The sequence below is a fragment of the Miscanthus floridulus genome, chromosome 3 (genome assembly GCF_019320115.1).
Source record: "Miscanthus floridulus cultivar M001 chromosome 3, ASM1932011v1, whole genome shotgun sequence".
In the NCBI taxonomy this organism is placed as follows: Eukaryota; Viridiplantae; Streptophyta; class Magnoliopsida; order Poales; family Poaceae; genus Miscanthus; species Miscanthus floridulus.
Window position 1 is genome coordinate 2,960,649 of NC_089582.1, and position 26,938 is coordinate 2,987,586.

Here is a 26,938-nt window from a genome sequence, read left to right on the forward strand (position 1 = left end):
TTCTAAGCAGTGAGCACTAGTAAACAAGCCCCTCTCCTTCCTGAGCTCCGGCTTAGGCGTATCAGAGTCTGGGTGCGCAGCCTGGCCCAGCGTGCAGTGTGCCACCCGGTCGAGCGTCCTCCTTGCTGTGCTCTATGCCAGCGAGGCCGCGACTGCCACGCTCGCCGCCCCGCACGAGCTGTCTGCCCTCGAGCTAGTTGCCCCGCGCGAGCCGTACATGGCGCCATGGCGTTCGCACCTGTGCATATGTGTGTGGCATGTTCAGTAGAGCACTAGACCATGATATATATCATCACATGCTAGTTTGATGATGACCGGCCTCCATGCATGCGACTTAAGAAAGAAGAGGGAGAAACAAAACAAAATGATCTCAACCCAACCTGGGTTAACGTAGAGGGAAAGGAGCCATGGTGCTGGTGTCGGAGTGCTCGGTGATGACGACGACGAAGCTTCCCGTGTGTGGCCACCGGCCTATGGGGACGAGTGACGACGATGCGATAGAGAGGCCCCCACGCGCGGACGCTGGTTGGTGCTGGCGCCGAGGTGCGCGGCTACGCCGATGCCAAAGTCTTGCGCCAGTCGGTGCTGGAGGCCTGGAGCTCGATGGCAAATGCCGAGACGCAGCAGCACTTCGACGGCGTCGAGGTGAAGTTTTATTTGGTGTTCCTCAAGTAGCAGGTGGAAGTGGAACGCAACGACGTCGCCGTGGTGTGCCTGCAGGGTGTGCAGCCGCGGCCCGACATCGCCGTGCGCCGCCTACGTCTTGAACTTGATGTCCTACCTCGCTGCGCTGTGTGCCTGTTCGCCTTGGCGCTCGTCCGCCCGCCTGGCTGCCGGTGGTTCCATGCGGGCCGACGGAGCCACCCAGCCGAGGATCCATCTCGCCGTTTTCTGCGCTCGCGCATCCGTGCTCGCAACCGTGACCCGCCGCACTCGCTACCTTACGCGAGCTGCCTGCCCTCGCACAGGCTAGAGCTGTCGGCTACGAGGTGGAGCAAGAGCCACGCCGCATGAACTGTTCATCACCCGTCTGCCCGTGCGCATCATCTGGACCCTAGCGCGCATGGACTCCATCTAAGCCGAAGCTGACGCAGAAGGGAGAGGGGCTTGTCCACTGGTTCTCAGCGGAAGGGAAAAAGGGGAGATGAGCAGATGGGAAGAAGAAGGCGAGGACGGTGAATTCAAGGTGTTACCTCTAAACCGTGACAGAATGCTAGTTATGGGTAACGGAGGACTCTTTCGATGGCATTTCACGTGTTGGAGATCTTTCAATGGTATTTTTCAAAAACACGATTTTTTCGGTGCTATAGAACTAATTTTCCCTATTTTCTATGGTTGGACATTATTTTATTCCCGTTGCAACGCATAGGTATTTTTCCTAGTAATAATAAATAGGAGAGACTAGCGCTCGGACGTCCGGACGCGGCGTTCGTCCGGAATGCCTGCGCCTGCTGCCCGTCCATTTTCATGATGATACCCTTAGGGCGCCTATGGATGTAGCTTCGTGCTCCGCTTCATCTCGTGCTTCGTGCCTACTGCCGGCCCATGGATGCGCTTCATGCTCCGCTTCGCCTCCTGCTCCGCGCTTGCTACCTACCCATTGATGCAACTTCGTGCTCCACGCCTGCTCCACGCCTACAACTTTGTGCTCCGCGCCTGCTGCCGCACCCGTTGCGCCCGAGGGGACCACCTTCGCCTGCGCCCCGTTGCCACGCTACTCATAAAACACTTGCAACATAAAGCATTTGCTGCAACATATGTCTAAAATAGATGAAACATTTACAATATACGCTCGTAGCATATGTGTATTGGCACTGCAACATATGCAATATCTAGATAAAACACTTGCAACATACGTTTGAAATAGTTGAAGCATTTGAAACATATACTTGCAACATACGTGTATAGCCAGTACAACATATGCAACATCCAGATAAAACACTTGCAACATATATTTGAAACAACTAAAACATTTAAAACATATACTTGCAACATACGTGTATAGTCATTGCAACATATACAACACCAGATCTACTTTTGCAACATCCAGATAAAACATATGCATCATACATCTGAAACGCATGAAACATACGGTTGCAACATGTGCTCATCTACTTGTTGCCCCAAATGGACGCTCATTGAAGCGGAGCTTGACGCCGGCACGAAGCTCGATGCCACTGCGTGGAGGTTAGACCTTAGTTGTGCCCAATGTGAGTCCGGGCAGGAGGGGCCAGGTGCGGCAGAGCGTAGCGTGAGGCGTGAGGCGTAAGTGGCGCGCGGTGTGAGGCGCGGGTGACGCGAGGCGAGAGTAGCGCGCGCAAGGCACGAGGCGTGGGTGGGGGCGCGAGGCATGAGGCGTGAGTAGGGCACGCAAGGCGCGGGGACAGGCGGGTCTGTCCTGTCCAACCATACGGACGCTCGGTAGAGAGCATTATCGTTAATAAATTACTAAAAAATATTTATTCAAATATATTCATATTTACTTACTTTACTTGATGGCAAATAGCATTATGCTAACTTTTCATTTAATAGTGGTAGAAGTGTGAAATTTAGAAACATATATAGCTTACTTTATGGTTATTGAGTTATTTTCCATAATAGATTATATTGGTATGTTGACATATATTTGAGGGATACTTTAGTCTATCTTTATAAATGTAGGTGTGAATAATTTAGATAGAAATTCAAGGGGTTATATTGTATTTTTTTCATAATGCTCTACTACAAAAAGATTTTAGGATTACAAAAGAGGGCAAAAAGTGCTTGCATCCCAAAATACACAACAATTTTCAGATATATAAATAGGGCGAAGAGAACCCGAGCCTAAATAGTCCATCTCCCTTCGTCCCCTCCCTCCCTCTTCCACATCCTCTCCACCAACACCCTCTCTCCACTCCTCCGCTGCTGCTCGCCACCCCAACCCTATCCCCCTCCTCCTTCCTTCACCCTGCTTCCTATGGCAATGCCCGCTACAGTCGAGGCATGAGGCATAGCCAAGGGCAAGGGTGGTGGGTCATGAGGCTCAGATCCAATGGAGGCAACGCAGTCCAGTGGTAGCGGTAGTGTAGATTCTGGCAGTGGCATAGTGCCAGCCTTCTACCCAGTAGTGGTAATGCACGGCCCAGAGGGTATCCGGTGGTGGCGCAGGCCTAACCCTCCAATTGTCGGTGGCGCGTGGCCTACGAGCAGATCCAGTGTCACATTTTGGCCCTAGTCCACCAATAGGCGGAGTACATGGCTCTAGCCACCCATCACAACAATGAGGCCAAGACCAGCGCACGACTAGCCCAAGGTGACACATGACGAGGTTCCCAGATCTTCTCCATCAATGGTGAGGTTGTGTAGATCTTCATTTTGGACCGATGAGAACTCCATCACACTTCTTCATCCTTACTCTTCTACCTCTCTACTTCATGGGACCTAGCCGTCATCACATCTTCCCCCCCTCTCTCTCTAGAGGTGGGTAAGGAGTAGGAGGAGGGCAAGCACTATGTGGCCATTGCGGACAAGGAGTGGCTATGGAGAAACACTTGGTGGATAAGACTGTGCAGATCTTTGACACTTGTTGTGGCTCGCATGGAGCGTTGTGCTCAATGGCGATGGCCCGAGAATGATGCGATGGGCTCGCTGACAGGCTTAGATGGGCTGGGATGGACTCGATGTAGTGAGGCATGCCTGTGTGGTGGCTATTTTTTTAATTCTATTTTCATAGGCGAGAGCCCCATCTTTGTTAATGCTTCATTAACACGTACCTCATAGCGGAGTGTAGGGGGCTTGTCCGCCTCTGCAAACCATTTTTACTCACCGCTAAAAAGTGCAGTAATGATGGATAATTGGAATTCAAAAAGCAAATTCTGGGATTTACTTTGTATTGTCTTTCATAACTAAAGAGATAGATAATTGGAATGTAAATTTAAAGTCTACTAGATTAAAGAATAAATATTTTTTTATTTTTGTGAGAATTTTGAGGATTTATTTTTTTAACTAGCGCGTCTTTAACGATTAATGTGATACTAATATTACTTCCTGTGCACGCACACGCAACATTATATTTAATATTTGTGGTGTGTTTGCATTGGGTTGTAGTCTTGCAGATGATTCTAGGCATCATAGGTGGACATTTCGTTTGGATTGCATATCTTGTAATCCGTCACTCAATGGTGGCCATGTCGAGTACTCATATCCTAGTTTTCCGACTGAAAAACAGTTGATGATGTCCCCCATATCATGTTTGGGTCAGTTTGGTTGCAATGCCATTCACTACGTCAAATTTACACATCACTGCCGGCCTCATCACTGCCGGATTTGTGAGAACCGGCAGTGATGTACCTTCACTGCCAGTTATGAGCTTGAAAATGAAAAAATAATTGGAGCTGGGCTAAAACCAGCAGTGAAGGACCACATCACTGCTGGTTTGTGGCTTGAACTGGCAGTGTTTCGGCGGGCACTCATCACTATCGGTTTAAGCCAAGAGCCGACAATAATAGGGCTCTATCACTGTCGGTTCTAGCCAAGAACCGACGGTGATAAGCCTACAACACAAAAAGGCTACAGCCATCCTCTCCTTTCTCCTCTCTTCCATCCCGAGAATAGAGGCGCGCGTTTGCACCCTTCCCTCCATTGTTGCGGCTGCTCTTCACCATGAAGCTAGTGCTTGGATTTTAAAGAATGGCTTGATCTTTTTGCTTTAAGGTTAGTAACAAACATCGACTCCTTTGATTTTGTTGCTTAATTAGCTTTGTTTTGATGACTACATTGCTTGATTCTCATTCTAGTTCTTTCTCCATTCTAGAGAGCACTTTTTCAATTGGACATTTGTGCCAGGCTCAAATTATGGTGAATCCATCATCCAAAAGGTTGGTGTCTATGAACACATTTAAATTCCTAGCTAATTATTCCATGGTGGTCAAGATCATCATTGTTAGTATGTGATGCTATAATTAGTTCTTAGAAGTAGAGTAGAATAGTTGTTCTTCAATATTGTGCAATAATTGTTTTTTACTACGATTTTCAATTTACAGGGCCGGGGCTACCAATTTCAATTTTTCAATAATTAGTGTATAATAATGTTTTCCAAAAATGGTACTTTTGAGCTACAATTGTTGTTCATGAAGCTCGATTTCTTATTAATTCTTTGTAATTACTGTCTCAGTATTTTTTTGTGCAGAGATGGATCGAGAGTGGATACATCTGTCCCAAACGGACAAGCGGTACATGCATGGCGTCAGCCAGTTTATCACCGATGCCAAAGCCCATGCTGGGAATGGGAACCATGTCTTCTGCCATGCAAAGATTGTAAGAATCATAGGAACTTTCGTCAAATTGAGTCTATACGATCGCACTTGATTACCAGGGGGTTCATGCCAAACTATACGATATGGACTATGCATGGCGAGGTTGGTGTGAATGTTCTACGGGAAAACGATAATGATGTGGACATGCCTGACGTAGCCATCCACGATGCTGACGAGGAACCCGGTGTCAACACAGAACCTATGGCCACAGTTAGTAATGTGTTTAGGAATACGCTAGCTGACGACACCGAGGATAACGATGGCATTTCTTAGCTGCTACATAATGTAGAGACCGGATGTCTTAGTGAAAGACAGCTGAGAAAGCTAGAGAAAATAAGACAAGATGGCAAAACACCATTGTATAGGAATTGTCCAATGAGCAAACTGGAAGCCAACATCATGCTGTTAGAGTTCAAATCGATAAACGGATTGAGCGATAAAGGCTTTGATCAGTTGTTAGGTATAATAAGGAAAATGCTCCTAGAAAAAATGAGTTGCCAGAAAAGACATACTTGGCTAAGCAAATGATCTGTCCCATCGGCCTCGAGGTTGAAAAAATCCACGCATGTTCCAATGATTGCATATTGTACCGTGGAGAAAAATACAAAGACTTGGACAAGTGCCCCAATGTGAAGCTCCACGGTACAAGGAAGGGCCATCAGATGAGGGTACCAAGACTAGAGGAGGTCCCATAAATGTCGTTTGGTATTTCCATATAGCTCCCCAGGTGCATAGGCTGTTTGCATGTGCAAAGTTAACCAAGCTGTTGTGCTGGCATGGCGAAGAGCGTAAGAAAGATACAATGATGAGGCACCCCGCCGATGGGCATGACTGGAGGACTATCAATACTATGTTCTATAAGGACATCGGTGGAGAGGTAAAGCACCTTTGGTTTGCTTTGAGCACAGATGGGATGAATCCTTTCGACCAGGTTAGAAGCAATCATAGCACCTAGCCAGTGACGCTCTATATATACAACCTTCCACCTTGGGTCTATATGAAGCGGTCGTACATCCAGATGCCACTACTGATCCAAGGGCCAAGAAAGCCTGGGAATGACATCGACATGTTTCTGGAACCAGTGATCGATGAACTAGTGGAGATGTTTGAAAAGGGTGTGTCGGATGTTTGAGACGAGTACAAAAAGGAACATGTCATGATCAAGGGAGTACTTATCGCTAAAATCACCGACCTGCCAGGTCGAGGTTCGTTGTCAGGAGAGAAGACAAAAGGCTATACTAGATGTGTCGAGTGCTTGGACGACACCGATGCGTAAATCTGCCAAATAACTCAAAGATAGTTTATATGGGACACCGTAGGTTCCTACCTAAGGATCACCCTTACCGCAGGAACAGAAAAGATTTCAACTATACTATTGAGAAACGCTTAGCTCCAAAATATCGAGACGGGCCTGCGATACTTTGAGAACTCAACAAACTGGAGGTTGTCCGTAGGAAGGGGGACAATGCAGTAGGAGCGCCTGATGGGAGCGTTTGGAAGAAAAAATTGGTTTTCTAGAAACTACCTTACTGGCCATTTCTAAGTGTACGCCACTGTCTTGATCCCATGCACATCACTAAAAACATGTGCGCTAACACTCTTAACACCTTGATGGACACTAGGGGGACATCGAAGGATTCACTAGCCACATGCCTAGACATACAACACTTGGGAACCAGGAAGAAGCTGCATCCCGTGGAGCTAGAGAATGGCCAGTTCGAACTTCTGGTTGCGTCATGGACATTGAAGAAGGAAGAAAAGCGTGCACTTATTTCTTTCTTTAATGAACTCAAAGTCTCGACGGGCTACTATGCGAACCCAAAGAGGCTAGTGAACATGAGAGAACTCAAGTTCAACTATGGCCCTATGAAGGCCCATGACTGTCATGTCATTATGACTTAGCTGCTCCCTGTTGCCCTGTGTGGTATCCTCCCCCCAAAGGTCCGTGCCCCAATCATAAAGCTTTGCTCGTTCTTCAACGCGATCTCAAAAAAGGTCATTGATGTGTCCACGCTAGAGCAGCTACAGCGAGACATAGCCAAAACTCTCATTAGGCTTGAAATGCATTTCCCGCCGACTTACTTTGATATCTCATTGCATCTGCTCATTCATCTTGTTGACCAAATTAGAGCCCTTGGCCCAATGTACCTGCATCAGATGTTTCCTTTCGAAAGATTGATGAAAGTTTTCAGAAGGTATGTTAGGAACAGATTCAGGTTGGAAGGGGGCATGGTTGAAGAATGGTCAATAGAGGAGGCCATTGAGTTTTGCACATATTATCTAGAAATCAAAAGGGTCAAAGTTCCAGAATCTCGTCATGATGGAAGACTACGCGGCAAAGGAATGATCAGGGAGAAATCCGTTATAGTAGATGACCCTATTTCTTTCAGACAGGAACAGTTCGCTGTTGTCCAGCAAGCCGAGGGTGTGATGCCATACATTGATGAGCACAGGCAATCGCTGCAAACTCTATATCCGAGCAGGTCACAGGCTTGGCTGGATAAAAAGCATAAGGAGGAATTTGTCAGCTGGTTGCGACGTCGCTTGCTTGGAATAAAGTTGGGTAATCAACTGGATGCCTTAGCCAAGGGACCTTCGAGTACATATCTTAAGTACCAAGGGTATGAGATCAATGGATTCACATTTTACACAAAAAAGCAAGATGGAAAGTACACATACCAAAATTGTGGTGTTCGTTTTGATGCTCACGACAAGAACGTCAACGTGCAGGCGACATACTATGGTTTCATAGAGGAGATATGGGAGCTAGCCTACGGTTTGTTGAAGGCAGCTCTTTTTCGCTGCCAGTGGGTCCGGCTCGAGGAAATCAACACTACAGCGAAGGGTTCACTACCGTTGATCTTACTAAGACCGCATATAGAGACGACCCCTTCGTCCTTGCAAGAGATGTTATGCAAGTCTTCTATGCAAGGGACAACAAGACAAAAGGAAGGCTAAAAGTAGTCCTAGAAGGAAAAAGGAAGATTGTCGGTGTCGATGGAGTGACGGACGAAGAAGACTACAGGGGCTATCAGGAAATGCCTCCATTCGGGGCGAACGTACCTCTACCTATCCTTCAAGAGGGTGATGAACCTACTTACGTACGAATTGATCACAATGAGGCCCTCATTGTTGATGGACCTAAGGATAGTTAGATTATTGTTAACTATGTAATCATTATGCAGACGTTGTATCAGTAATTCGCACTGAATATTTAATTATTAACTATGTAATCAAATATTAAGATGATGTTCACAAACACTATTATTTGATAATTATAGACCATTAATTCATTATCATAGAATTAAATAATCAAGACACAAATTTTTGTGTTATTTTAGAATATAAACTAACTGTATTATTTCTATTAATAAATAAAGAAAGAAAAGCAAAATAAGTGAACTCCCTATTCTAGCTCAGCGGTTAAGGCCGCGCACTCTGTACTCTGAAACCCACGCTCGAATCCTAGGTGGGCCAAACTTTTTTGATTTTGCATTTATTATTTAGTAATGCATTACAATGGGATAAAAGAAAAAATACAACCATCCTAACCGAACTCCCTATCCTAACTCAGCGGTTAAGGTCGCGCACTCTCGACCTCGTGACCCACGCTCGAATCTCAGGCGGGCCAAACTTTTTTATATTTTTTACAAAAGGCTGCGATGGCAGGCTCCAAACCGACAATGTTTTTTTACCTAAAGTTGGCGGCAGGGCCCTTCACTGCCGGTTTTGGTTTTAAAACCAGCAGTGATAGCTTCTATCATAGTCGGTTGCTCAAACCGACACAGAAGGCCCCATTCACTGTCGGTTTTTAAACTAAAACCGACAATGATATATAGATGCTCCTGACATGCCAACAGTGTTCCATTGACCACAACCGTTGGAACACTGCTCCCACCTACCCCGACAACTTTAGTTCAGAAATAAAAATGTACCATGACTGCTAGCCCCTATAAAATGGCCCTTGGCCAGGAGCTAGTCTCTCCATGCATGTTGATTTCAGCCAGGCCTTATCAGCCATGATACAATGTTTTCCTCTCACAACAAACCATAGATATCGTTATGCATCGTAGTCCACCAAAATTGTGCACACATGAGGTACTAGAAGAATGCTACTGAAAATAGAGCAACGCTGAAGATTGGAGATGCCACGAGGTTCACAGAGCCATCCGCTGTGGTGCCGAGCTGAATCCGATGTGCTCTAGACTATATAGCAGAGACATGGATTCATCGATGCCACCTTATCATCTCCAACCGGTATAGCTCGTAAGCCACCTCGGTGCTGTTGTTTGACCCTAGTTGGTGCTAGAAGAATGCTACTGAGGTGGTTAAATTATAATATGTTGATACACATTGATAGTAACATTGACCTGTATGCAAATAGGTCTTTGTTATCGTATATGTAATTTTAGTGTAAGGTCTTTGTTATTGTATATGTAACTTATTTCTAATTTTTTGATGTAATTCATTACTATCTAAATAGATATATCGTTTTTGTTAAAACTTTTCCACTGTAGTATCTAAATAAATATATCATTCACATATATGCACCTTCACTGTCGGTTCTATTTAGAAACCGGCAGTGATAGTCACCTTCACTATCAGTTCTATTTAAAAACCGGCAGTGATGTCCATGCCCCCCTATATAAAACAAACTGCCGGCCACATACATCGATCCCACCCACCCACAAACTCTCTCAATCTTATTTCTCACATTTTACTCTCACTTCTCAAGACATCCAGTCTCTCTCTACATGATTTGGTCATGGCTCCTGCATTTTTCAATGGTATTGATATGTTGTCTTCTCCAATATTCTATCTATATTCATTTGATCTATATTTATATTCATGTTTCTTTGCATTCTACATTTATATATATTCTTATTCCTTGCATTCGATCTATATTTAATTATGTTGCCACATTTTACTTGGAAGAATTTTTTGTGCATATATTTTATGTTCATATTTTTTTTGCATTTTATCGATTAGGTGGTATGAACAATGGACCTCCCCCACCACAAGAACCCTGGCGATGAGCCATTCGCTCTTAATGTGGCCATTCCACGGTTCCCTGTTCCTACTATTGTATGAAATATTTTTCATTCTCTTTTGTTTTTTATGCTAACAAATAACTATAATTAGTTTAATATCATTGTTGCATGCATATATGTCGCAGACTATATCCCTAATAGATTGGCTACGAACAGCACTTAGCTGGTTCTTTATCTCGGACATCGTCGAGAACACGGCATCTAATGCAAGTGGTCGGCTATGGACGTGTGAACTCAGTTTTTTCATCCCTATGAGGGGTTCAAATCATCGGAACCATATCCACGGGACGGGAATACAGAGCCCGGACGTGATAAGTGCCCAATTAAGTACCGTGCGTATTTGTTTAGAAGCACTTCGACGTATTATCCATGATGTGCCTAATTTCTCGCACTTCAAGGCACTTGCTTTGAATGCTGGTGATATCCCCGTCCCGCAAGCAAGCGAATGGTTTGCGAGCTACAACCATGCGGATGTGGTAAAATGGTCACTTATACCTGAGTCGTGGTTATTTGTTGTTTATTATTGTAATAATATTCTCTAATTTTTTTTATTTTTCTCCATATGCAGATTGCGCTACAGGACCTTACCTATGCTGCATGTGGCTTGTGGGCCATTCTAGACCAAGCTACGGAGCAACTAGGGTACGATTGGGACTTCTGCAATAGAAACCTCGGCTAGCTCACTATAGAAGGACACCAGTACTGCATAAGGATTACTAATAGGGATAGTGGTCGTTCAGTAGGTTACATCTATGGCTGACCATTCTTTCGGTATTGTGAGGCACGAGAGAGTGTACTCATTAGGGCATTGGACTTCATCGATACAAGCAGATACATAATCCGTGACATCAATTACCATATATGGCTACAGAGGCATGTTAGTGTGCGTGGCTCGATCGATCCCGGCAGTGATTCCGATAGTAATTAATGTTTATTTAGCTAGGTTTTCAAGGTCGTAGTTTAATTGGGTTCTAATTTTAATATGTACGGCTTTGTGTGTTTAATTATTGTCATGCATGTAATTCGTGTAACATTCCAGTGTCGTATTTGTTTCAAAATTATTCTTAGGCTTGCACGTGCCACATGTGAAGGAAACACCAAGTTTGGGATTTTCCGGAGATAGTTTGCTACTTTCTGAGGTTTAATTGAATTTCTGCGCGACGAGACCGTTTAATTATAGGTTGAACTGAGTCTACCTACGAAAAGATCTAGAATGGTGCCAAACTTTTACACAGGCTCTAATGTGCCCTAGGGATAAGAATTTTGTGGAGGTGGATGAAAAAATCTATTGGGTCCAAGATGAAATTCACCCTCTTTTGTCTCATTTGAAACAGAGAAAAATATAATAAATAAAAAATGAACAGAAAAACCTAAGATCCTGTGTGGGGTCTTAATTTGGCTGTACATGCTTGCCAAAAAAATTTCAAGCCATTTCAACATAGGCGGAGTATACATGCTTCACAGAGGTACATGTGCCATTTCATCGAACCATGACTATACACATAGGTTATCAAGGTTTCTATGGTTCATAGGCATTTCGGTGTCATATTGGTCTCAAAGTTTTTCTTAGGCCTGCACGTGCCACGTGTGAAGGAAACACCAAGTTTGGGATTTTCCGGAGAAGGTTTGCTAATTTCTAAGGTTTAATTGAATTTTCGCGCGACAAGACCGTTTAATTATAGGTTGAACTGAGTCTACCTACGAAAAGATTCGGAATGGTGCCAAACTTTTACACAGGCTCTAATGTGCCCTAGGGATAAGAATTTTATGGAGGTGGATGAAAAAATCTATTGGGTCCAAGATGAAATTCACCATCTTTTGTCTCATTCAGCACACAGAAAAATATAATTAATAAAAAAATGATTAGAAAAACCTAAGATCCTGTGTGGGATCTTAATTTGGGTGTACATGCTTGTCAAAAAAAAATCAAGCCATTTCAACATAGGAATACATATGCTTCTATTCATTCAGTATATAAAAGAATTTTTTAATATATATAATCACTATCTATTTCAAGAAACCGACAGTGATGAGAAGAAACCGATAGTGATGTTTGTTATCACTGTCGGTTTATTTTGAAAACCGGCAGTGATATATAAAAAATTAAAAAAAAATTGTGCCAGCCCTCGGGTTCGAGCTCAGGTCTCGAGCTACAGAGTTCAGACACTTAACCGCTGCGCTAGTATAGGATATGTGCCATGGTTTATTTATTTTATCGTTTTGACCTTTAGACCGCTTAATAAATTATAAAATTAAACCAAAAAAATTGGGTCGCCCGGGATTCGAACACGGGTATCGGAGGCTAAATTGTGGGGTCTTAACCGTTGAGCCAGTAGGAGGTGTTCGAAAGATGTGGAAAAGATAATTTACTTATGTTGTAACCACACATGGAAATCACTGTCGGTTTAAAGAATAGCCCGGCAGTGATGTGACAGATGACAGACATGCTGCAACACGATATTATATAGAAGAGCAACAGTCCTGTTGGCCCCTCAATCTCCGGTACGTAGCATATCATATACTACGGTCTTCGTGACAACGAGGTAAGCAAAACGAGGTCATACAAAATGCAACATCCAATATGTAAGCAAATAAAACAAGAGGTCATATGCAATGCAAAGTATCAACCCAAGGTGATGATGATCAAACAAAGGATTTGACGACACGGTTTTTTTCAGCACCAGTAAATTAGTACATCGACCTAAGGCATTGATTAATCAGTAGTGCTACTAATTACTACCGATGCTGCCGCATGCGTCGTCCCCCTGCCGTCGGTCCTCTTCGCGCTTCTTTCACTTAGCCCTACGCCGGCACCGTTCCGTGTAAATCGCGAGACGCCGCTCGGTCTCCTCCTGGTGGTGGCACTCCTCCTCTTCACGGCGACGCTCCTCCTCCTCCTCACGGCGGTGCTCCTCCTCCTTGGAGATCTCAACAACACGCTTCAGGATGCAGTCGTTGGTCTCCTTCTGTGTGATGGCGTAGAGGTGCCGGTCCTCCTCCTCCTTCCGAGCCATCTCCAACGAGTTGAAGACGACCTCCTCCACTGGAAGAGGTTCCGATTCCTCCTCCGATGCGGTCTCACAGTCTGGATCATCCTCGAGGTTCACCTCGAGGTCTGATTCGGACGACAGCGTCGGTGGAGACGTCGGGGGGTGATGTGAGGACAACGGGTTCGGCCTCGCCCATGTTGTCTTCAAGCGGCGAGGCATTGTGCGTGGCGGCGGGTCGAGGGCTAGGGCGAGGTGTGCGTGGGAAGGGCGGTGCTTCGCTTTCTTGACGCGCGATGGTGTGGCGGTCGACTGTGTGCATGGGGGCCTATCTTCTATAGGCGCGTCAGTGGTGGAACTAATCACGGTGCAATAACTCGCACCCCTCGGAAGACGGAGCGCGCCTACATTGGGAACCGTAGTTGAACCGCCATTGCGCCTGCGTTGGGAAGACAGAGCGCGCCTGTGTTTGGGAACCGACGCGAGTAGTCGATGGACGGGTAAATGCGGTGTCTCTTCATGGGGAACTAAAGGGCTCTTCATGGGAACCACGCTTCATGGACCGGGTAATTAAAACAGCGGCTCTTCATATGGGAACCGCACGACCAACATGGACAGGGAGTTGAAGGGCCTACACGCAAAGCAGGACAGATAATCACTTAAAGGAATAAATTCCTTCAAACTTTTCAAAATCAGGTGATAGCTCAATGGTTTGTCCACTGCTCTAGAACTTGTAGGCTTCGGTTCGATTCAGGGATGCAACACATATATTTTATCTTTTTGACCTTTAGACCGCTTAATAAATTATAAAATTAAACAAAAAAATTGGGCTGCCTGGGACTCGAACACGGGTCTCGGGGGCTAAGTTGAGGGGTCTTAACCGTTGCGCCAGCAGGAGGAGTTTGAAAGAAAACGGAAACTTATCCTACTTAACACCTAAGTTAAACCTAACTGCTACACAACATCACTGTCGGTTTGGGGAATGACCCGACAGTGTGTAGACCATCACTGTCGTTTTGCAAGCAAAACCGGCAGTGATGAGCTATTTCCTGAAATAAATTAATAATTTATAAAATAGAACAAAAAAATTTGGGCCGCCTAGGACTCAAACATAGGTCTCGGGGGCTAAGTTGAGGGGTCTTAACCGTTGCGCCAGTAGGAGGAGTTCGAAAGAAAATGAAAACTTATCCTACTTAACACCTGACTTAACACCTAACTGCTATAACACATCACTACCAGTTTGGGGAGTGACCCGGCAGTGATGTGCCCCACCACTATCGGTTTACAAGCAGAACCGGTAGTGATGAGCTACTGCTATAAAAGTGGCGCGGGTTGAAATTATCCCAATTCATTTCAACCGTGCGCCAACCCCTCCCCCTGCGCCGTCGGAGCACCACCCCGTGCCGGAGCACCGCCCCATGCCGGAGCATCACCCCACGCCAGAGCACCGCCCCACATCGGAGTAGCGCCCACGCCGGAGCACCTCCCCACGCCAGAGCACCGCTCCACGCCGTCCACCACCACAAGCTGGAATACCGCGCCGTCCGTGCCAAGTCGGAGCACCGCACCGTCCGAAGCACCACGTCGTCCGTCCCACCGCCGAGGCCTTCAGGAGCACGCAGACAGCTGCTTCCCCCCCCCCCACGGTGAGTGCGTGGATCACTGCCCGCTACGTGTCTGATGAAATGTCCCACAGCTACTTACTTGAATCAGTTTGATCATGTAGTGTGTGTTGTCATACAGTTTGATCATGCAGCTGTGAATGCTGGAACCTAGGTTTGCCACACAGTGTGTGCTATCTATTTCTTTGTGTTTCTGGATGCATTGCAAGTAAGTTGTACATTGTTACTTAGTAGCACGTTGCTCAGCTCTATTCATCAGTATACTAATAAGAACAAAAGCGTAATTTTATTTTTGGTTACCAGGATAAACATAGCAGGGACTCGTAATACTTGACAGAAATTGCTCTCTGAACGTTAATGGTTGTTTGTTTTCAGAGTACTTGCATTTTCTCTGTGAAACAAACTTACGTTTTCTCTGTGAAACCATCTTGTGCATCATTGGAGCTTGGCCGGATACATATGTGAAACCAAAGGCTGGCCTCACCTCGTAGCTTGCAATTGCAACACGCTCTCATCAGGCAGGTACTCAATGTTTTTAGAACTGTGCCACCGATGCTCAATGTTTTTGGATGTGAGGATGGAGTATATATACTTTAGACCTATAGAACTAATATATGTCCAAACTTGTCATGGAATTCTCCATGCTATCAGCATAAAGATGCATAATTATTAACTTATGCAAGATTACAAGTAATACATAGTTATGTAGCCTTGTGCATTAAACTGAGAATATTTTCCAACAATCCTATCTTATTATGAGTTTTTGCATGTCACTTTCCTGGGATAGTATGTGATGCATATTTGCCCCTACCAACCATGTAAGTTTCAGATCAAAGTATCACTAATTTGGAAAGATGCTTACCTGCACTGATACTTGTGAAAGAACCTCGTGCCGATGGTTGGGGCATTTATAGTGAGGCTGAAGAATCTTAGACATCTCTAGGAGTATATCCAAAAGTCTTAAACTGGCTCTCTAAATCATCATTTGGTTTTTAACAAATAAAAAATATTCTTTATATCTTTCCTACATCTAACAACTATTACTAAGGCACGTGAATAGCTATTTTCCAAACACTCCTATCTATGCAATGGTCGTGTGTTATTCGTAAATATATTAAATTGTATAAGAATACATCATGTTTGAATGACAACCTAATTTACTTAAATGTATAGGCAACCATAGCATGGTATGTAGTGCATGTTGGTCACATGTCTGGGATTTATCGAACTTGGGAAGATTGCTATGCTCAAGTCAATCACTACCCTAGTAATTTGCACAAAAAATACAACACAGAAGCTGAAGCTTTTAGGGCCTACTATAGTCATCTGTCCTACCTTGCAAACCATGGGCAACTGGCCTACTATGGTCCAATGAATGCAAACCATGGCCATCCGTTGGCACTGGAGATCGAAGAGAAGCCACCCATCGGAGATGTGAAGATTAGGAGAATTGCTCCTTGGTCTTGGAAAGATGTCATGCTTTTATTTATGGATATGGTCATCGCTTTTCTTATTTGAAAGTTGATGTAGGCTTAGTTTTGTAGAAGAGTAGGTGGACTTTGTTGTATGTGGTCAATCAAACAATGAATTTGTTCTAGGTGAACATATGCTATTATTTGACTTTGTTGTATGTGGACTTATTATTAGACTTTGCATTAAACATATTATATATATATATATATGAACATATGCTATTAGTAGTTGTCTGCGGCTAAAACTAACCACGATCGTGTCACAGCCATGACTCATCGTCGCCTGTTACCCCGTCGCCGAAGAACTGATCGACAACAAGAAGCGGATGATATCGTTGGGACGGGAGAGCCGCATGATCCGACACACGGTGATGGTGTCAATTAGGTCGGTGAGAACGAGCAGCCATGGACCCCGTCCGGCCTGCTCGATCTGGGTCAAAATGACCAAGATGGACAGGTAACTTTGGTATCATGTCACTATGTAGCCACACACGCTAATCAATTGAGAGGGTCATAGCTTACTTAGTGTCTCTAGCAGGAGCCTCCGCCGGCCGAGGAGCAAGAGGGTTAGGGTAGCAGGAAGGCCAGATCCAAGCAAGGCGTGTCAAAGATTCCTATTGGTAGGAATGCACACTGGCACATTACTGAGTTCGATGAATTCAGGGATCCACTCTCACCACCTATAGCTTTGACCAAATACAAGACTATCCTCAGGTTACTTGTTAGGGACTTCATCCCGATTAAGTACAAGAAGTGGATTGGGAAAGATGATGACCGGTGGAGGGTTCCCGAAAGCGAGAAGGATTACATATGGGATGTCAAGATCCCAGAGTATTTCACTTTCCCAGCCGAGTATGACAGGGAGTTAGTCAAGAAAAAAGCAAAAGAAATCATGGGGACATGCTTCAAGAATTTCAAGGGGACATTGTACAAGAATTTTGTCCTCTAAAATAAAGAGCCAAATTTTGATGGTGGTCAGTTTAGCAAGTAGAAGGACTTCTGGCAGGATTTCAAGGAATATAGGTTATCCGAGGAGTAATTAGAACTGAGCAGGAAGAATAAGGAGAATTCACAGAAAGCGATGAATCCTCATCATCTCGGCTCTCGTGGCTACGCCAAAAAGATGCCAGAATTTGAAGCAGAACTTCAAAAGATGGATCGCCTTGCTGAGGAAGGTGTTCAGGTTGAGACCACCAATTGGGAGCCTAGATCGGTATTATACTATATGGGGAGAAATGTACGGCACATCAAGGACGGGAGCTTTAGCTCCTCAAATCAACCCATGAGCGAACTCATCCAGAGGATCTCCCAGGTAACTGAGGAGGTGAGGCAAGGGACTTGCACTTCTAATAGGGAGAAAGACGTGCTCACCCAAGCACTCGGAACCAAAGAGCACCCTGGTCGCACTAGAGGAACCGGTGTTGTTCCTTAGAAACTAGCATTCCCCCAAGAATCTAACACTTACCAGAGCCGCTCGAGGGGTAGAGCGGAATATGAGGCAGAGTATTTGAGGAGACTAAAAGAGATGGAAGACAGAATGGAAGCACGGATTGAGGCGACCGTTGAAGCGCGAGTCGAGCAAATTTTGCTGTCCAAGGGGTCAGTAGTACCACAAAACCCTACTCCTAGTGCCTTTATCCCACAGTTTAGGGGTCGCAGCAGCTGCGGATCGACCCCGCTCGACGAAGAAGAGGTGAATCTGCCTCATCCGATGGACGACATCACTGAACCCGTCAATGTTAGGTTGTACATCCGTCAGGAATGGACAAAGGACAAGGTGACGCTCAGCCAGGCCTGGCCTGTGGGAGATGGGACAATTAATGGCCGCCCAATTCCACTAGGGTACGCTCGTGTCACCATTGATAGAATACTTGATAAGAAGTTTAACAAGATACCCATTGAGTATCCCGTAGCGGAAGACAGGCCTAAACTTGGTCAAAACAAGGGCTCTCAAGTGGCCTGGCGCAAGCGCTTCATTAAGCTTGACCATCAATTGTCCTCTGATGATGAGGATGACTATGAGTCTTCGCCCACCCCTGATGATCACTCACCATCTCCCAACAGAGATCACTCCCCTCCTCATCCGGAGCCATCACCCCCGAGAAGATAGAGGTCTCCTTCTATTCCTCCTCATCCGACTCCATCTTCATCAGCCCCGAGAAAAGAGACTCCTCCTCCTCCTCCCCCTCCTCCTCCATCTTCATCAGCGCTAGGAAAATAGAATTCTCGTCGTCATCATCCTCCTCCACCTCAGCCCAAAACAAGATCAAGGACATCCTCGCAGTCGCAGAAAAGGTCCTTGGATTCGGTCGCTAATGCTCCCAAAGTGGACCAACAGAAAAGAAAAAGGCCATTCAGTGGCAGCGTTAACACCTTGATGAAAGAAAAATTTACAGCACACATCTTGAAGGAAGATTGTGTTAGTTTCTTCAATCTCTATGCCTCACTGCCTTCGTATATGTTGAAGTCTGAATTTAAAAGGCAAACACAGAATAAATACGCTACAACAAGAGACGAAGAAATACACAATAAAGATTTAAGGAACATACAGAAGTACGTCAAAGACAACCCAGGATTAACCATGGAAGAGGCCGCGAACATCTATTATGATGTACACGGGACGGGAACACCAGCAATGAAGTATGAAAGGGGCAATCTTTTGGTTCCCGATGACGAGTATAAAAATCTGACAACATATATGCGCCAGTTGCATGAATATTACATGGCTCAAGCAACAGAGATAGACGGCTTTGGTTTTGAGGTTATTATCCATTTGCCACATGTTTTCCATTATCCCGAAGAAGAGAAGTTCGATGTCGAGTGGGAGTGCTTGTTCCAGCTATACCAGAAATGCGATCTCGATGTTCAAATGTTGACGCTGTGGACTATGTAAGTACCCTACACGCGCGATATTACAATTAACTACTTTCTCGAGACAAATTGTTAACTTTTGAGCACTTCCCATGATTTTATGTGGGTGTATATCAAAATTTTGCATTGTAAAAACCAAATGGGATTACATAGGCTTCTTGGACCCCTTGCAAGTCAATGAGAGGACATGTCTAGGCCTCTATGGATGTGACGTGTAAGACCTGAAACAGAGATTGATTGTTGTTTTTGACGAATTCACGATGAAGAAGAAAACCCACATACTTCTAGTCTGCAACTGCGAGTATGTGTTTTTGGCTTCTAATTTTATGCTTCTTTTTTCGTTAAGATTATTCGATAATTAGGATTCTGTGATTGCAGCAACCATTTCGTCTTCATTTGTGTCAATCTTGCCAAAAATCTGATCGAGGTGTGGGACTCGAAGAAAAAACCATTTCATCATCTGGATGCACTGGTGGCAGTGCTGAATTAGTAAGCGATCCTAATAACTATTATTTTCTAATCACACATATCGCTTTCTAATGTTTCTCCTTTTAATGTTGCTCAGTGTCCGAAGAAGACATATCGGTGGGACGCCGGTCCCATTCAAGGTTGTCGAAATGGAGGGGAAGTACCTATCACAGCCGGCGGGAAACAATGAATGCGGGTTTTATGTAATATGGGCAATGCTTCGCTACATCGGCGGGAAATCGGAAGAAGCCGATAAGTTGGTGTGTATAATCTCCATTTCATTTATGTTTGTTAATAATTCAACAAAATATTTTACTGTTCCTCTTTGGATATCATCTTTTTTGAACGACAACGTAAGAAATTTAAGCACGGAAGGCTGCTAGACATGGAGATCGTCGCACTACAATTGGAGCTGGCAAAATTCATCTTAGCTGAGGAATTGGAAAAAGATGGAGTATTTTCCATTGCACAATTCGTGAGGTACAAGGACCAGTATGGCCCAGAGCGGCTCGCCAGATTATTGTAGGAAGTCCGAGAAGTATGTGTGAAGTCCAAGAATATTTCTTTTTTATTTTGAGGGATCGAGATGTGAGATGTGGATAAGAACATTTGAATTGTAATCGTAACATTTGTAATGTTTAATATTGATGGACCTGTCGTCTACGTAGCGTATATAAAGCGAAACCCGATTCCACGAAAAAATATAAATTAAAATAAATTATAAAACAATAAAATACGAACAGGCCATCACCGCTGGTTAGCAACAAACCGGCAGTGTTGTCGTAACCATCACTGCCGGTTAGAAGGAAACTGACAGTGTTGGCTTGCTCAACACAGTCGGCTTGAACCATGAACCGACACTGATAGTTACGAGAACACTGCCGGTTTGATTCATGAACCGACACTGATATTTACTACAACACTGCCGGTTTGAACCATGAACTGACAGTGTTGGCTTGCTCAACACTGCCGGCTTGAACCATGAACCGACACTGATAGTTACGAGAACACTGCCGGTTTGATCCATGAACCGACACTGATATTTACTACAACACTGCCGGTTTGAACCATGAACCGACAGTGTTGGCTTGCTCAATACTGCTGGCTTGAACCATGAACCGACACTGATAGTTACGAGAACACTGCCGGTTTGATCCATGAACCGACACTGATATTTATTACAACACTGTCGGTTTGATCCATGAACCGACAGTGTAGGCTTGCTCAACACTGCTGGCTTGAGCCAAGAACCGACACTCTTGAAGCAACCGTCACTGTCGGTTGGCACTACAAAACGACAGTGTTGTTCAACTGGACACTGCCGGGTGGAGCCAGGAACCGACACTATTTCCCGTAGATCAGTGTCGGTTTTTAAGGACCGGCGGTGATGTCAACCCCCATCACTGCCGATATGCCACTGTCGGTTTAAAATCCAGCAGTAAAGTGGGTTTTTAAACCGGCAGTGATGTCTAGATCTGGGGCAGTGATTTCCTTACTAGTTAGAGTAAACCTTACCTTACCATGTTGAGTGAGCAAAATTGTGGCTCACCTGAGTTAACAAAGATTTTCCTTACCAGGAGAGGCTCCAAGATGAACTTTGCTCAAGGATCCAAACAATTACTCTACAAAGGTATATTTTATTTCGACAAGACCTTATTAGCTAACAATCCATTTATTCATGTATGAAACAACGAATAACAGTGAATAATGCCGTCCATCCATATGATTATTTGTTACAAGGCCTATATATTTCGATTGAACATGACCTTAATAAAAAACTATACTCCCCAGTAATTAACAATTCATTTATGCGATTAAAAAAGCTGGTTTATTTGTTGACACCACACCAGCTAGTCGCGGTCGCACCCGATCCTACAGCGCCCAGCCTGCGTCGTGAGTCGCAGCCTCCCGAGCACGGAGCAGGCGATGCGCCTGTTGGCGGCCTCCGTGAAGTGCACCCCGTCCCAGGAGACGTACGCCGACGGGTCGGCGCACGCCTTCGTCCCCGGCGCGCCGCAGTTCGCTGCCATGTCGAAGTTGTAGGCGCCGCCACCGCGGCCGCAGCACACGACCAGCGGCCTGTCCCTGAAACCTGAAACAATGCACGGCGCGCCAGGACACCGGAAGAGGTCAACACAACGCAGGGGTTAGTTCGATCATCCACCACGAACGGGCGCGCACGTACCGTATCTGCCGGGCGACACGATGATGTCGGTGACGGCGCGGTAGAGGTCGGCGTAGACGATGGACGTCGTCGTCGTCCCGGACCCGAAGTGGGCGCGGCGGAGGTCCCCGAGCATGCGGCGCAGCTCGCGGTTGTGCAGCTCGGCGAAGTCGTTCAGAGAGGTGATGCAACCGGACTCCGGGTCGTAGCCTCCGGCGCCGACGCGTCCCTGGTAGAGTGTCAGCAGCTCCGGCTCGCAGCCGAGAGGTATGGCCCCGGGGACCACCACCGTGCATGCTCCGGCGGCGATCACGTCCTGAATGTGTGACCACGCAAGTATATGCAGGCGTGTGACGAACTGACAGACTATTGTGTTGCGTATAGCATCTGGAACTGGAAGGAGAGTAGGAGGGAGACGACGACTCACCGTCACGGCGGAGCGTATGGCACTGATGATCCGCGGGAGGAAGACGGTTTTCAGCTCGCTAAGGGTGCGGTTTCCGAGGAGTCCGATGAGGTAGTCGTTGACCCCGATCTCTCCGACGACGAAGAGGGAGGTCGCCGTGACGTTCCTCTGCTCTGAGGGCATATATAACAAGAGGGTAATAGGCTAAGTTGGCTTCTCGAGCGTTTCATGCATGTCTATACATGGAAACTCTAGCTAGCAGTATGAGACACGGCGAGTTACCGTGAACCGAGCCGAGAAGCTGCAAAGCATTCTTGAACCAGGCGGTCTGGTTCCTGAGAGAGACCGGCACGAAGATCTTGAGGCCTCTGCCCTCGAAGAAGCCGGGGTCGAGCGCCGTCCCTCCACCCACCGCGAAGTTCACTCCGCGCCGGAAGTCCGCCGCCGTCTTCCCGGCGAGGAGGTACGGTGTCGGCTGCGGTACCCCCATCGCCTCAGCTGCATGGTCAGCCGTCAGCATGGACGGACGATGCCATCATCAACCAACAGCCGTCGTTCGTCGGACCGATAGATGAAATGCCAAGCAATAATGCCATGGTGCTCACCGATGAAGTCGATCATGATCCGGCCGTCCGACGCGCGGCCGCTAGGGCGGCCGAAGAAGGTCTCGCCGTACGGCGGCCGGCTGATGATCGCCCGGTCGCCGAGGATGCGTAGCGCGTTCCCCGTGTCGGTGAGCGAGTCGCCGAAGCTGAAGATGCGGGCGTGGCGCGTTTGGTGGCTTCGGTGGCCACCGTCGTCGTCGGTGCTGCTGTCTGCCCCGGCGCCGGCGGATACGAGAAGCGCTAAGAGTATCACGAGGATACGTGACAGCGGCGGCGGCGCCATTGCTGATTTTAGTGTAGTGCGGCTACCCGTGGTGGTGGTGACAGGCGAGCTCTGGATGGGTCGGAGCCGTTAGATGGAGGCATGCATGTGAGTATGTGTGACAAGGCTATTTATAGTGCCGCCGACCATGAGGACGAAGACGGAGCCATTGCCGTTTGACTATGCATGACCTCAGTTGGGACGTGTCAGGATTCATTAGGTTTAATTTACTACTCCGTGTATATATATATGCACTCTCTTGCTTATTGAGCATTCATAAAAGGATGGATATCTCTTCTCTCTATATTTTCTAGCATAAAAAACCTGAGACCGTTTTTGACTTTTTGTCACCGTGCAGTGGGCACAGACAAGTCGTGGCAGATGTCCATGCCAGCTTATGAAAGTGACACCAGGGTCAGGGACTCAGGGGCATGCGCTGGCATGCGACTGGATTTGGGACGCTGACGTACGTGGTGAGCGAAGGTGGCTGGCTAGCAGTACAAGCATATACTTCCACCCGCCACCCCGGCGAGAAGTGGATGCGTGGTCAAGAGCCAAGACTCAAGAGATATGTTCTGCCACTTGACCCAGCACATCATGTGTTACGTTTTTTTTTTTTTGAAGAAAACTGGAGCAGCACAAGCGCTTAATTAAAGGAACAGGTTCACAAAACAAGAAAAAGAAAAGGAAGGGCAAAACAAAAAACTAAAACTGGAGGGGTACGTAAAAACTGCTGCTGAATGCTTTTGCGAATTGTGATACTTTCACTTTTAGCAGTTTCTACAGTGAAAAAATAAAAGGGGTTGTCCACTGCCTATTCAGTTATTTTGTGGGCACCTAAAAGCAACTCAAGCATATTTGAGTTCTCAAAACCAAATTTAAAGACCAGAGAAAAAAAACAAGCTCCAACAAAATCCCTACTAAAACTTAAAAAATGATAAGCCCCTCAAATCTCCTTCCCACCCCTTATTTTTAAAGATCCTGCTTGATAGTTGTGGTCATTCCCCTATAAACGTACGCACACATCCTACCCCTATGAGTACCTCCGAGAGACTGAGCTAGACCGAAAAATCTCGAGATTAATGAAATCACTATATGTGTCTCGCTATCACTGAGCTCATAGACTACTAGTGTTCGCCTAAACGGATTAAACGGTCAGTAAACGGTAAACGGTGGTAAACTATTTTGTTTAGGGGGTAAACGGAAATTAAACGGTTGACTGTTTAAACGGTCAAAAAACGAAAAAAACGGCCTAAACGGAACGGAGATAAACAGCATTAAACGGGCTAAACAGCTATTTAAACGGCCGTTTAGGCGAACACGAGGTAAATCTAGTTCAGTTTTGTATCGATAAATTTGTATACTTAAGTTTATTATATTTATAAATGTGTACACTTGATATATAACATGCATAAATATCTATATTTGGTTCTTTTTACATGCATAAATATATATACATACCAAAATAATTGATTTTTACTCGGATAAATATGTATAAATGCTAGAATACTTGATTTTTTACATGCACATATATAATTATATGTATTTTTTTAAAGTATAAAACCGTTTAGACCGTTTAACTTCGTTTAAATACTGTGTAAACAGCCTAAACGCTAAACGAAGGGCGACCGTGTAAAGACCATTTACCGTTTAGGAAAACATTGTAGACTACCAATGAAAAAATAGTGCTGTTAAATTCTAAAATAAACCTAGGAGAATACGAGCACTCGTGTTAGAACTTCGCTTGAAACCAGATGGACAGGTTTCACCCTAAGAAAATGGACAGGTTTCACCCCAAGAAATCTAACTCAGTCCATGTTGGATGGCAGCACACCACATTGATTGGTGCGGCAATCTAACACGCTTTCATGATGGCTGGGTGATTCGGCAATATCGTCTTGCCACACAAAGGGAGAGCGTGACAAATCGTCCTGTCGCACCGTTCGTGTTAGCGCGACAGGCCTAGATGCAGGTGGCAATAGTGAGTCAATAATATATTCTACCACACAAAATAAATTAGTGATTGGAATCTATCTCTACAAAACTTGACATGCAGATTGTATGTGGTCCAAATGATCCATTTTAACTATATTATCGGCACCAATTGTTGTACAACTAAATCTATTTAATTCATTACCGGAAACAGTGGCTTTGCCGTGTGCCACAGGCACTCGGCAAAGCCCACAAAACACTCGTCAAAGGATTTACTGAGTGTAACATTTGGCAAACAGTACACGTCATCTACAGTACCGGCAAACGTCTCTTTACCGAGTGTTTTCTATCGGCCACTCGGCAAATACTTTGCCGAGAACTAAAACCGACGCTCGATGAAAAAAAAGTAACGCGACGGTGCGGAGACGGTCACCGCGCCTTTGCCGAGTGTCCCGGACCTGACACTCGATAAACCTGCCATCTTTGCCGAGTGTCAAATCCCGGGCACACGGCAAACCTAAATTCTTTGTCGAGTGTCAAATACTGGACACTCGGCAAAGACTGCCCCAGAATGTACAGTTGTTGACTTCTTTTACGAGTGTCCAGTATCTAACACTCGGCACACATGCCTTCTTTACCGAGTGTCAAATCCCGGGCACTCGGCAAACCTATCATCTTTGCCGAGTGTCAAATATTAGACACTCGGGAAAGACTGGCCTAGTACGTACAAATGTTGGCTTCTTTGCCGAGTGTCACAGCGCAGACACTCGGCAAAGAAGCCATTTTAGTCCTAGAATGCATAGATTTTTGCCACGTGTCCTCTTTGGCAAGTGTTTTTACCCTAGCACTCGGCAAAATGCCTGGCAAAGCGACCATATATTCCCTATTTTTATTGTTCGGTCACATATAACGTACTCCACTCAAATAAACATTACAGGCATCACACATAGTTCACAATAAGCATCACAGGCAGTTCATATAGATATATTGACAACACTAAATGCAAATAAACTTCAGAATCACTAGTAGGTTCATTCACAACCACAAATAGTCACAAGTAGTCATAGGTAATCCACAAATGCAAATGCAAATAAAATCACAAGTAGTCACTTAGGCCACGAGTTCCACTGCGACCACGCTGGGTCATGAGGCTCATTCGATGCCGCCGATTGATTCTGCACAAAGGAGAAGAGATTGCATGTGTGAGACAAGATTGAACAACACGTATGGTCTCTCTGCTGCCTAACTAGTATAACCCTTGCAACTATCAGCAATATCTTCTCAGTTGCATTGTGCTCTAATATGATTGCTTAAGTACTAGTTGGTAACAAACATATAGCATTAGTCACTAAATTTCTAGTGTCTAATATGATTCGCAAAGTAGCTAAGTTCACTTCCCTCTTTAGATTCGCTGCATACCCATCAGGGAACATTAACGTTTAGAACAATTCTAGTACTTTCCTCCTTTGGGCCCTCGTCAGAATGAAATCGGCCTTAGGCTTTCTCCATGACTTCCCGCCTCCAGGAGGCGCCTTGTCTGGCTTTGGCCTATTGCATAACCTCGCTTGATCCACTCTAGCCTTAACATTATCCTTTGTCTTATCCGGAATGTTCATGATTATACCAAAAAATTGCCTCGGCGATATTCTTTTCAGTGTACATTACATCAATGTTATGTGGAAGTAGAAGGTCATCAAAATAGGGGAGGTTCCACAAGCACGACCTGTGTGTCCATGCATGTTGCTCACCATATCCTAGAAAACGATCTCCTTAGTCATTGACCTCGAGAGCGTCTAACTGAGCA

At 45.4% G+C, this 26,938-nt stretch overlaps 1 protein-coding gene across 1 annotated transcript; it reads right to left on the reverse strand.

Annotated features, from left to right (window-relative positions):
* Positions 1-21,615: 21,615 nt before the first annotated feature.
* On the reverse strand, positions 21,616-23,223 carry LOC136542982 (GDSL esterase/lipase At1g28600-like). Its single transcript, XM_066535578.1, has 5 exons — positions 22,941-23,223; positions 22,618-22,833; positions 22,357-22,508; positions 21,951-22,245; positions 21,616-21,857 (listed from the first exon to the last, which is right to left on the reverse strand). Exons 1-5 carry the CDS (start codon positions 23,221-23,223, stop codon positions 21,616-21,618), a joined length of 1,188 nt encoding a protein of 395 aa, XP_066391675.1.
* Between the last annotated feature and the right edge of the window lie 3,715 nt (positions 23,224-26,938).